The sequence below is a fragment of the Abrus precatorius genome, unplaced genomic scaffold (genome assembly GCF_003935025.1).
Source record: "Abrus precatorius isolate BTA unplaced genomic scaffold, Abrus_2018 Scaffold3, whole genome shotgun sequence".
Lineage (NCBI taxonomy): Eukaryota > Viridiplantae > Streptophyta > Magnoliopsida > Fabales > Fabaceae > Abrus > Abrus precatorius.
In genome coordinates, this window is record NW_020874373.1 from 8,388,976 (window position 1) to 8,402,628 (window position 13,653).

Sequence of the window (13,653 nt, forward strand, 5' to 3'; positions counted from 1 at the left end):
TGACTTAAAAAAATTTATCACTTGCTAGTGATTTATTAATAGATTTTACTAAAAATTAAATTAAAGTATTGATACCTTAAAATTTATATTAACAATACGATCTATTATTCTAACAAATATTTTATTTGTACAAAATATTAATCTATATTATCAACGCACAAACACTAAGATATTGTATTACTTATTAATTAGTATAGACCTTCAAAGTCTTTATTAATAATTTATTTTTTATTAAAAAATTACATTATAAAAAATTATCTTATATTTAATATTTATTATTATTATTTTAAGATAAATACCTCTTTTTAATAAAAATTTATCAATATACTTTTCCTTATTTCTAACCATTGATATCAACATTTTCTTACAAACATTTACAAATGAATTATCAATGAAAACAATGTGAGTGAGAGAAGAGAGGTACGTATATTAAAAGTAAGTTTTAAATAAATTATTGTTTAATAATTTTTTAAAACACTAAATTTTATGAATGGAACCGTAGACTTTTGCGAAAATGCCACTAAAAATTATAAATGAGGGGCCATTTACGTAAGCGTATTGATGCTTTTGCACTAATAATTTTTTCCACCTAGTCAGCCTATAAAATTAAGTTTGACCAGCACGCCCCTATATATAATATATATGAAAAATTAGACAGCAATATCTTGGATGGAATATAATAATAAATTAAAGAACCTATTTCTATGGGCATGCATAAATGCTCCATGAACACGCACATGCCCTTGTTTCCCATCCACCATGTTCAGGAACATTTCCAGTACTATCTATTAGACTCTTGATGATCAAAAACAAAAACTAACGTAAATGTAATAAATAGTTTCGTTATTAATTATATGAGAAATGATTAATACCAAGGAATCGCATGATGATAAGGAAAAACTATAGAAGTCAATTTTAAATATAGAGCATGATAATATATAATCTGGCTACAACAGGCAATCACATTATTAAAATTATTATTAAAGCAAGCAAACACACTAAACAAGCAAAGATATAAGAAAGCCAAGTCTAACAACATAATTCAGAGTCATTATGTTTCTGTTCATAATTAGTAGACATGCATCTCATTGTTTTGTTTGAAATATTATATAACAAACCATAATGATACACAAATTAACTATAATTTAAAACCCTGCTATGTCCATCTGTGTCTGCTGCAGCTTATCCTTACTTCAGTTAGCAAGCCAACTGAGCACCACAACTATAAAGGATGGAACGGGTCAACCACTAGTAGCTCCTGTTCTTGCATTTCTCCATCGTTCTTGGTGCTGAAATAATAAATTCAAAACAATTTTTTCAGAATGTGAAATTCATATACCTATTTATTACCTTCACGATGGAATAGAAGGTTTATTAATGATATAATGAATAATCAGTTTCTTGCAAATAGAAATTTAAAGACTTGATACTGACCCAGACCAATAGCCTCCTTTCCTTTCATGATACGTAAACGCTTGCATGAATTAACAAACATCCTGGTTCCCAATAAGAAAATCCATGTTATACTAAGCCCGTGATCATGATATCTAACTTGCAGTTAACATTCATACGGTTTATTAAAGTGCAAGCTTTTATAACGAATTGACTTGTCACCAAAATACACGTTATATTTTAAAACTCTTTTGGTGCATCGATCAATAATAATAATAACAACAACATTAATAATGATAAAATAATTTGGGATAACATGATTTAAGGAATCATTATTTCTTCAGATGCACGTGGGTAATGCTAAAAAATTAAATGAAAACATTTTAAAAAAAAATTTAGAAATCATATAACCTTTTACGTAAAATTTGTTAGACACAGATCTTTTGGAAGTTTTTCCCCGTTACAAGGTCCGATTATCGCGGGTAAATTGATTATGGGTGAAAGACTTACTCCCATGGGACATCACCGACAAGCATCCAGTCACCATCCTTGTCTTCATAGGTTGGGACATAATCAGAGCTGTTCAAAAGATCCATCAGCTTGCTCTCATTCATGAAATCCTTCATTCCTTGGGATTCACAATTGCCTTGCATATATCAACAACACAGCATTAATTAGTAATCAATACCACCTCATTTACATGCATGCAAGCTTTAATTTCCCTTTCTAACATATTGAACACAAGTTCGATTTTTTGGAGTATGGATATTATTATTTCAATTGGTGTTTTTTTTTAAATGAAAAATTATTTAAATTGGTATTGACTCTTGAATAAAGACTGTGTTTAATTACCTATGGTGAAGGAGCTGAACATTTTGCCTAAAGAATCAGAGAGCTCTGGGTAACTCTTATACATCTTCAAGTCCACTTTGCGGAGGTAAGGTGCTCCATCCATGCTAACTTTGACAAAGCTTGCATTAGGGCTTATGTTTTTCTCACTCTCCTCTCCAACGCTCTTTTGCACTGCTAACATGTTCCTCCGGAAGGACCGGACTGGTGGCCAACCCACCACCTGCGCCCTACACAATTCATTTCATTTGATGAATATAGATTATATCAATCAATTTTCTTAACTTTGATTTTTAGAACTAACAATTTATAAATAAGAATATATTAAAATAATACTTGTTATATTAATGATTCAGAAATTTAATAACATTTTTAATTAAAAATTATCATTTTAAATTTTAATTTTTTTTTTATAATTTTGATGAAGAAAACCGTATATTAGTCTCATCACATTTTGATCAACACGCATGACTTGCATATGGCATGCGACGAAGATAAAATACATATATAAAATTATTATGTGGAAAAACATTTTAGATTTCTTTGGAGAATTAATTATGTATCCGAGAAAATTAGAGAAATATAGATGATGATAACTGAGACCTATGTAATCAAGCACAAAAAATCATGTTCCTATTTTATACTAATCCAATCCTCTTTTCATATATCCTTTAAATAGAGAAGCATCGATAAATTTAAATTTGTTTGTGGAGCTGTTTCACTTTTATTATCTCAGTCAATATTTTACACGACTACCTAAATGAATCTGCAGAAGAAGAAACTATGTTTTATCTGGTTAGGACAAGAAAGGTGTAACTTTTCGCTGGTGTACTACATATCATCAAAACTTTCTTGAAATAATTGTAAATTATTGATCTTTCCTATCTAACTGGGTAGGCATGTAGAACACAGTTTTAGTATGAAACAGTACGTGATTCTATATATATTTATGTTGTACGAGAGTTGAAGAAGTCTAAATTTTCTATCGCATATATATTATATAAAACATGAAAGTATTTCTCTTATACAAAAGTATACTTTTTTCTTTTCTTTTTTATAATCTCTCTACCTCTTTCCTTTTCTCCCCTTCACAAGTCTATATTTCTCTTTCATTTCTTTATTCCATCTTCCACGATCTAATGTTCAACCTCCGTTTCTTTCTCTTTCTCGTTCTCAAGCAAGCATCATGTGTAAAAAACCACATGCTTATTAGCCCTAGACTTTATCATGAATTAGTATATAAACACTAAAAGCCATGTTTACATGCTCTCTCTCTCTCTCTCTATATATATATATATATATATATATATGAGAGAGAGAGAGATACGTAATACATAAAAGTTACAACTGGAAAATTAAGAAATTAATTAACTCCCCTCTTTCTTAGTTTTTTTTTTATAAGAAAACTTATATTATAAATATAAAATTAAATCATGGAACTGTTTAAGAAAACTTAGCTAGTTATAATCAATCACTTACTTGGCCGGAGGCTTAGCTGGATCTGCAGGCAGAAGGGTCTTCTCCTTAGGCAAAGTCTTGTGCTTATCACTCGGATCTGCCACAGTGGTTGCTTCCATATTAGAAGAGAGATTAAGCATCAAATCCACTGTGGTTGTTTCAGCTTCAGTATCAGAAAATCCTCTCTTCCTTACGACTTCTTCACTCCCTGTGGCTCCGTTTCCAGGCAACCCAAGCCTTAGCTCAGTTTCCTCAAACCCCATCTTTTCCTTCTTCAGGCCAACCTCCATGAATTTTCACTCTCTTATGAGTCTATATATCACTTTATCACTCTTTCTCTCTCTAAGCATTCAGTGATTTGTTTGCAATAATAGTGAGGGGGTACTAATGTACTATAGTATAGGGGCAAGGGAAGGACAAGGGGACGCTTAAGGAGGGGAAACGTTTGGGTGTGGTGGGCATTAATAAAAGGACGCATGGTGCACTCTGTCTTTTTAATTGAAAATTTTACTAGGAATAGGTTTGTGACACGTGGAGGAATTTGTGAGCTGGACTTTTCTGAGCTTGCTGGGCTTGGTGACGACAAGGTGATGTTATCTTCCTATGATTGTTGAGTGGAAGAAGTGAAAGTGGACACCCCATGTTGGTTGCTTACACCACTTTCTTTATTACTCCTAGGGTTTCGTCATTTCACACACAAGGGTAAGCCACTATTTTCGCGGCCTTATCCTTCTAAATTATTCTTCAACTATTCATGTTTCTACTCTCAACTCATGTGAGTTTAGTACCTATATATCACATACTGTAACATTTTAGTTATATTACACTTCATTGCCTGTACACACAAAATGATTTTAGAATTCGATAGAGGAGTAATTGTAGATGTTACGTTCCAAATGAAAATTGAAAAAGAAAGGTGCTTTATGTAACTTTTAATGTACTGGTAAATGTATAAATTCTATCGTGTTCATGGAATTGTGCTACCCTTCATTAACCAAGGATCATCATTGCAGTTGAACAGCACTTTTCATCTTTGGATTTAGCAATGGGTATAATTGGTCTTATATCGATGATCCCCATAGGATCGATCAAAAAGGTTCTAAACTCAAGGAGTTTCGTTTCCCAAGTGGACTCTAACGTGGATGCATGGTTGAAAAAGATGACATCTAATATATTTGACCATTAATCTGGAATAGATAACATCAAATTAAACTCCCTAATATTCAACATCAGTTGCTTTTATGTAGCCATATAATTAACGCATATCATACTTATTAAATCAGCATATATTACTGAAAGTGACGATCTTGACCTCCGATGACAAGATTTTTGTTATAGTTTTCAATACATGTATGTATGACTACTTTACACTAATTCATTGTCTGTCAATCTATAAGCCTATGGCTGGGTAATTGTCAAACTTAGTGCATTATCTTTGTGAAGTAGGCATGTCGCCTATTAGGATATTATCCATGGACTTGAGATTCTTGTTCTGTGGTACAGAAAAAATTTAAATGAAAGGTTTGCCAGGGATAGGCGTGTAGCCTACAAATTATTTTAAACCATGTTGCAAATACTGTTCTTTTATATATATGCTTTTAAATTTATGAGCATGGTAAAACAATTTTACACAAACAGTGGATAAACTTTGTTATTTATACATAATAGTTGATATGCCAGAAGTTTAGAACCGGGAATGGATCAATGCACACTTCATAAATAAGTTAATTATTTAATCTGAGTTATTATAAATAAATTAAAGCACCCAGTACATTTACAGACAAACTAAAAGTTTTTGTTGGGATGTGGCGTTATGCTATGTGAGAAAGGTGGTTTCACAATGGAAGTTGTGGGGGGAAAAGCAGATATGGTTCAAGATGTGCAATTATTTGACAGGAACACTTAACTGTTTGTTGTTACTGTATACATACACAAAAGATTTGTGGTTTGATCCGTGAGGTGTAACTTGAGAATTGCACGCACACATGGTGGCCACGTCCACGTTGCCCCAATTGTCCTCCCCTTCAACATCTTGGGTTAATCAAACTGGACAGTGATAAAAGAAACTGAGATTGTGTCCAAGATTGTGTTAGAGATGACCCGATCGTGGTTGATATACGAGCTAGCTTAGGTTTTGAGACACCAAAATCTTGTATTTGGCAATGGCATTTAATTTGTGGGATGACTGGGATCTCATTCACGCAAGTTGAGGGACATCATCTCAAGGGAATCCATTTTGTAATCAATTCTTCCAACTTATCGAATAGAAGCAATATATTTATGTTCATAATTAGAATTTCAAAGATCATATCTCCTTACAGAAATTTTCCTTCATATTAGGTACAACCTAACATGTTACTATTAGTTTTTAAATGTTAAGGAATTGTTACAAAATGACTTAAACTAGTAACCTTTTATTGAAAGAAAAGTTATATTCATACAATAAAATTATACAAGAAAAAAATAGAAATGAGTGAGGAGTGTAAATAATAAAAATAATATTGTAGAAAGTATTATAAAAAAATATTATACAAACAATATAACTCCTTTAAATATCTGTCTCTCTACGACCTACTTTGCTAAGGCCTATTCACTTAATATGCTTTTAGGCAAACCATACCTAAATAATTAATATTCGATTAAACTAAGAGTTTGAACTTCTACGTTATTATTATTTTTAATTTCCACTATATTTCTAAGTTTCAACATATTTTTTCTTCTTCTAAAAATCTTAAATGTTTGTATAGTTTGAAATTTCCATGTTTTAAAACTTGAAAAGGTTTTTTTTCAAACTGAGTATACAGATTTATCTTATTATTTTAGAATTATAGAGGTTTAAGTTTAAATTTTAAAACGTGTGTCATAGTCCAAATGGAAGGGGTTTGAATATCTTTTAAATTAACTTATAGTCTACATTTGATTGAGATTCATATGTATAGAAAAAGCACAATTGAGAGGGGTTACTGTTTCGGTATCTAACCGTATTTTGAGATCAATTATCTACCGGTTGGGAATATTTCTGATGAAAAACCCAAAAAAGAAAAAAACACAAAAGGAAAATTATAAAATTTAAACTGTAAAAACTTATTTGGGTTATTTCAAAAGGCACACAAATTTTCATAATAACTTAACTATATTTTAAAAAAAGGTAAACATTACTTTAATACTTTTAAAAGTTAATACTACAAATTATTAACAGGAAATTAATGCTAAATAATAATTTAAAAGATCACCATCAATACCATCAAGTCCTAAAAAGGCACATCAACATAATTTTCCTGAATACGAACATGTAAATTGAAAAATGGGAGCTGATGGGTCAAACATGTGAAATTTCATGAAAAGGAGGGAATATGAATTAAGAAGTAATAAAGTATGAATCCCAAAAATGGTGAGTGAGCTGACTTCATTTCACTTTTCCCTTTTCCCTTAGGCCACAACCCCACAACCCCACAACCCCACCCCCCTAACTGGGAATAGGGAGAGGGTGGGGCCAAAGTCTGAGAGTCATGTGGTAAGATTCATTGGGTAGAATTGTGAGGTCCCACCGAAGTGGCCATGTGGGTTTGTTGGCATTATGTAGTCCTAAGTGTCAAACCCTATCCCATGTGCGCCGCGGGAGGGCACCCCACTCATTCTCTCCCCTTCACCTCACCCATCCTCTCCTTTTTCCTTTTTATGTTTTTTCATATATTCGCATTTAGACTTAATAGAAACATCCATCACTCATCAATATATGGAATAACACTTCCTATGGATGGAAAGAAATATATACTTTTCTAAAACGTTCCCCTCACACAGGATCTCTCTTCTTTGTTTGAAGTAAGAGATACACTTTCCACTGTATAAAACCTTTTTTTTTTTTGGGTCAATGTATAGAAGCATTTAAACTCAATTCACCCCATTTGATTCTGGTCCTTTTTCAAGCAACAAATGTGTTCAAAATCCATTGTTAATCCAGATGCATTGCTTTGACGATAATTTCCACACATATATTTCTTTAACATTTGTGTTCCTCCCCCTTGCCAATGATTTTGTGACTATGAAGCGTACTTGGAGAAATGTTACTATACAAAGAATATTTTACATATATCAAATTCATATTTCTATGTATATATTATTACCTTTTTATTTTTAAGAATCAAGAATTATATATATATATATAAAAGTGCTTGAATGAATTCATAAATAATTCAACATGATTATATCAATTATTATTTTTATAATGTTTAATTTGGAGTGGGGGTGTGGGGGGGGGGGGGGGAGTTACATCGTACTACATATATAAGTAATCATTATAGACCAATGATTTATTTTCCCTTTCTTCTTCTTCAAATTATTTTGCAATGATTATACTTGAGAGATATTGCTAGTTTATTCACTGGGCGGTGGTTAACCCTCAACATAACATGGTACTCTATTGGTAGATTTTTAAAAATCAGAAGCAGATAGGGTCTCGTCTGAGGGAATCAGGGGCTAGCTAGGAACATAAGTGAACCCAAAAATTGCAGTCAACAAATTACATTATAGATTATTGGCATTTGGTGGTGCCACAGAGAGATCCTAATATGCCATCATCATCATTTGCTGATACATATAATTAACTTTACTTTTCAATGCGTAAAAAGTTGTTCCTTTTCTTGGATCCTGCGTGATCTCAGATCTAATATTGTGCTTTCTTGACCTCCATGACAAAGTGCAAATTCGATTCCATGCTTACCAAAAGTGTACACACAGTCTCAAAAGTTCACTCTCTTCATTATATCATTCTCCACATCGTAACCCCTTGGTAGTTGGTACTGAAAATCTGAAATTTCTATGGTTTTGTTTTGTCAATGTTTTGTGTCAGTTCTGCACATGTCACTGGTTTAGGCTTTAGCTAGCTACCGTCGACTTTAATGTGCTGCGTGACTTAATTGAAGGTATAGTTAGATCGATGGAAAAAAAATAAGATGAAAAAAAATTTTGAGATAAGTTTATGAACTATTATTTGAATTGTAAAATAATAGATGAAATCAAACGATAGTTAATGGTATGTAATTCATTCAATTCTATTATATTTGCCTACTTTCCTTCTCTTCTAAATTAGAGAGCAAGAGATGAATCATGTAACTCACTTTAACATACCCAAACAATAATAAAAATTTTATTAATTAGGCAGACCCAATATTTTACATATATAAATCAATTATTTGTCGGTATAAAAATTATAGATCCAAACATGTCATATGTTCTTTGATGAACAGAAAGGCTTTGTAACGACTGATGTGAACAACAAAGTTTATTCTATTATTTTTAATCTAAGAGATTTAGTTTGTATTAAAAATATTTATCACTTAAAATATTAAGAATATATTATTATTTTATTTAAACATGTTCTTTTGATATAGTAATTTATCTAATTAGTTATGCTTAAAGATGCGTGTATTACCGCAAAAAACAAATAACATGAAATGAAGAGGATACAAAGGCGGGTTATCTTTTAACTACAAACTTTTAACTGAAGAGAGAAAATAAAAGAAATTAAAAATGAATTACTTTAAAATCTATTATCTTTTTTTATATTTTTTGTAATTACTAAATAAAGAACAATTTTTTATTTTTGAGATCACATATATATTTTTTTCAATACTTATTTTATAAGTAATGAAAAATTAGTAAAGTAATATTTAGATTGATATATTGGAGTTCATAGAAAATTATGATTACAACCCTACACAAACTACTTTGCAAATAGACTCTCGAAAGTTTGAGCCTTTTGTAAAATTATAAAAAAAAAAACCACAAATATTTTTAATAGAATGAAAACAGGGAGTTTTCAATTATTTCAAATGTAACGTTAAATAGTTTTTTTTAACACCTACTTTCTCTTATACTTGTTTTACTTTATTTATTTTTCATTATTATTTTATAAAATTACTGAATGATTAATGTTTTTCAGTTTATCTTTAATAATGATTAATATCTATTTGATATAGGATGATAAATAAAAGGTATAATTAATGCTGCTCTTATTTTTATTTATTTGTACAGAGAGAAAAGAAATTATACGGGCAAATAAATTCAATCATTTTTGTTGGAATTAATTTGTCAAATTTTCAATTTATCATTTATCAATACATTTTTTTAATTTAGAATACTAAAATAGTATAAAAATTTTATACGAAAAAGGACATTAATAATAATAATAAAAAACAACAATTAATATTACTTTAAACTTTCACATGCACAAATAAATAGAAAAAAAATTCTCTTTGAACGAATAAATAAAAACAAATACAGTGTAATAGATGAAGGATATAATAAAAAGTTAAATATTAATTTATTATAAAATTTAAAATACTAATTACTATCTTAATTCTTATATGAAAATTTAAATGTTAGAACAAAAAAGAACGGATAAATTATTTATTTGGGTCTTGCTAAGTACTAGTTAGGGAATAAAAAAAATTATTAAATTTTACAGAAAAATATATTATTATTATTTTATAAAAATATTTTTAATTTTTTAATCAATGAGAGCCTTATTAATATTTATCTGTTTATTTTAACATTTTTCGTCGTAATTATAATTTTTCATCACATTGTTTGAGTTTTTCTTTTCTTTTCTATTTCCTTCTTATCGTTCTCTTTCATATCCACTCATTTCACATAAGAAAATGGAGTGTGAAGAAAAAAAGCATTTTTCAATTAATATGAACTATAGATTAAATATTAATTGATATTTCTGTTATATGTATATATTATAAAATAGATATATAAACATTATAAATGGGAGCTTTCAAATTTTGATTGGTGTTTTCCAACAAACATGGCTACTTAAGACGATTCATATTGACGTGAACATGTAGTACTTTTGAACACATTTTTTTGGAGGACAACTTGATCTCTTGAGAGGAAGTAATGTAAAAAAATTAAATGTGTCTGATAGAGAGTAAAAAGGACAGCTGAAAGCAAGAGGCACGAAGGCATCGCATAGCTTTGAATGATAGACAGAGTCACACGTAGCAATGCCCTTTGACCAATGCATTTCTACGAAACTGGGGGGGGGGGGGGGAACTTAACCCCGTTTCGTGAAAGAGCCATCGACCAAAATTAACATTTTTCATTTGTTCGTCAATGAAAATGATTTTCTATGGTCAACTTTAATATGCTACTTCTGCATGTATCACAATTCCCACATTTTGGTTGTTGGTTTGACACAAAATCTGACTTCAACATCCAAAAATATATGTTGTAGTGGGAAGTCAAAGGCAACACTCAGCAAGGACAATACGTTAAGCCATGTCATAAGTTAATGAGAAGATAACTTGGTAGTTACGTATAAGGATTTGGTGTTGAGATTCTATAAATCTTTACGTGATCCCTTTAAAGGAACCCATCCAAATTACTGCAATTATTCTACCTTATAGCTCTCTTGTGACTCAACTTTTACTTGTGAGGATGCATAAAGAATAAGGAATTAATAACTAAGTAAATATTTGAAAGAAATTATGAGAAAATAATTAAAAAATCTATTTTTATCATTTTTTAGTTTATTTTAATAATTTTTGGTGCAGTTTATCAAAATAAAATTTTAATTTATTTTTATAATTTTATGATCAAAATTATGTTAAAAGTCATTATGTAATAAAAATTTATTAAATAAATGTTTAACTATGTGTATATTGACATGTGTCCTAATAGTTAAATATGATAGTAAAAATATATTTAAGTATGTACTAGTCAAGTTCATTTTATTTATGCCTGATTTAGATAAATCTATAGAGAAGTCCTTATAAAAGAAAAATTTTTATTTTCTCAAATTTTAGAAAATTTAATTGAGATAAATTTTAAAAAACAAAAAAATAAATTATTTTAAACTTACAAGAAAATTTTTATTTATTTTTTATACAAATATTTTTCTCTTATAAATATTTTTCTGTATATTTATCTAAATTGGGCCTTAGCAAATTATTTTTATGATAAAAAAACTTTTTGACTTGTTTTATTTTATCTTGTTATTCTATAATTTTGTTAATAACTTTCTAACTTGATATTAATTTTATAGTTAAAGTTTAACAGCATATAATACATTAGTTGCTACGCTGGAGTTTACAGCAAATAATATTTTCATAGCTTTTAAACTTTATAAATTGTATAAAAAATTATGTTAAACTTTTATTTTTTGTTTCAAATATAATTACTTATATTATGAAATTAATTTTTAATTATTTTAAAAATTGTTTTTATTAATTTTAAATTACAGATATTTGTATTTATTATTTTAATTTTATGTTTTAATTTTTATTTAAAATAAAAAGTACGTTGTAATGTATACCTAATAAAACATAATAAAAATTATGTATAGCTAATTTTTACAAATTAAAAATTAATACATTAAAAATTATATATTAATGTTAAATTTTATACTTTCAAATAAAATCTGATTATCTATCCAAATATTTCCATCCCTCTTCAAATATAGGTTAAAAGAGGGATTATAAATGATGGGTATAATAATGCATGAAATAATTTTGAAGTAAATATGATATGTAAAACGTAGAGTATCGAAAGAGAACATGCTAACTTTATGTAACAGTTGAGGTCAAATGAAAGGTGGACTTGTATTACATCCATGCTTAATTGTCTGAGCTAGCTGTTGATGATATCTTAAAAGAAGGCGCATTGATAGCATTTCGTGGCCAATGTATGGCCGAAACAATCAATCACATTGAATTCTTGGGGAACAAGGAAGCAACGAGGGTGTGGGAGTGGGGACTAACCCTTTAGCCATCAAACTTAAACTTGGGCCTTCCTTCCCTACCTCCTTTAACATCTAAAGCCTCCAATCCTATCACCCACGTGTGGCTTAAGACCCACAATATTTCACCATCACACTTAAATACATCGCTCGTGTGTGCTTTCATAAAAAGCCACATTGCCACGCTAGCTGGTAGCTGCCACTTCTATGCTTCCAAAACATTACATTACTTTAATCACATTCTTTTTGGATTCTCAACCTTTATTATGTATAAAGTTCTCAACCATATATGACATTTGGCTTCTCTATTCCTGTACGTGCATATTTATTTTTATTATTTAGATTTTAAAAAGCAGGGAACGAAAGGAAACAAATTTTTCTAAATTTGGTTTTGAGTTAAATCCCACACGTTAGTAGTTTTAATTAATTAAAAGGCAACTCGTGAAGAAACGCTTTTGTTTGCCAAGCCATTTGATTCCTAGTGCAAGCGATAGTTGACACACAGTGAAACCAACATATATTTCAATTAACTTAGCTTGATGGGAGAATTGAGTACATGCATCGTTGCGTCAGAAGTGAAGTGACTTGCGTCCAGAAAAGGACGATGTCCTGTAAAATATTTTTTATAAGACTTGTATGAATAATAATTTTTATGAGTTTAATTTACTTTTTAAAAGTTAGTTTATAAAAAAATAGTTATTCGCACTTTTTTAAATAATATTTTAATCATATTTTTATTTGATATGAGGTATATATTTTAACCCCGTTATTTGATACTTTTGTATGCCCGTTGGCCAACCTTTATACTCCTATTTGCGAACGAACCTAACATCTATGATGCATGTCTATGAGTTGTTTTTGGAGAGACGCGATTGTGCTTTTGCTGTGTGGTCCAAACAATAACTGGCGACTTAATTTGTGTTCAGTATTTGGTGAAGGTGCGCAAATTAATGTGAAGAAGGTGGAATTGAACCTGAATATCAGAATATCCTCACTGTTGGTGGGGGGTTTGGGTACATTTATCACTGAGCTTGCAAGCCACCATTGCCAATTTATGAAGATCTTTTATGCCCTTGAATGAGCTTGGTACACGTCCAGCGCTAAATATATACTGCATCACGTTGTTTTAATTAAACTTTGTTGATAGCACTGTTCTTTCTCGATCCCATTATTTTCTCCAAAAATTTACTTGTCTTCTTATTTCAAAATAT

At 29.8% G+C, this 13,653-nt stretch overlaps 1 protein-coding gene across 1 annotated transcript; it reads right to left on the reverse strand.

The window, feature by feature from the left end:
* Window positions 1-919: 919 nt before the first annotated feature.
* LOC113860931 (auxin-induced protein AUX28-like) lies at window positions 920-4,129 on the reverse strand. The gene is made up of 5 exons (XM_027493496.1): window positions 3,721-4,129; window positions 2,245-2,471; window positions 1,903-2,038; window positions 1,435-1,496; window positions 920-1,289 (listed from the first exon to the last, which is right to left on the reverse strand). The coding sequence occupies exons 1-5, from the start codon at window positions 3,987-3,989 to the stop codon at window positions 1,249-1,251; spliced, it is 735 nt and encodes a 244-aa protein (XP_027349297.1). The 5' UTR covers window positions 3,990-4,129; the 3' UTR covers window positions 920-1,248.
* Window positions 4,130-13,653: the final 9,524 nt, after the last annotated feature.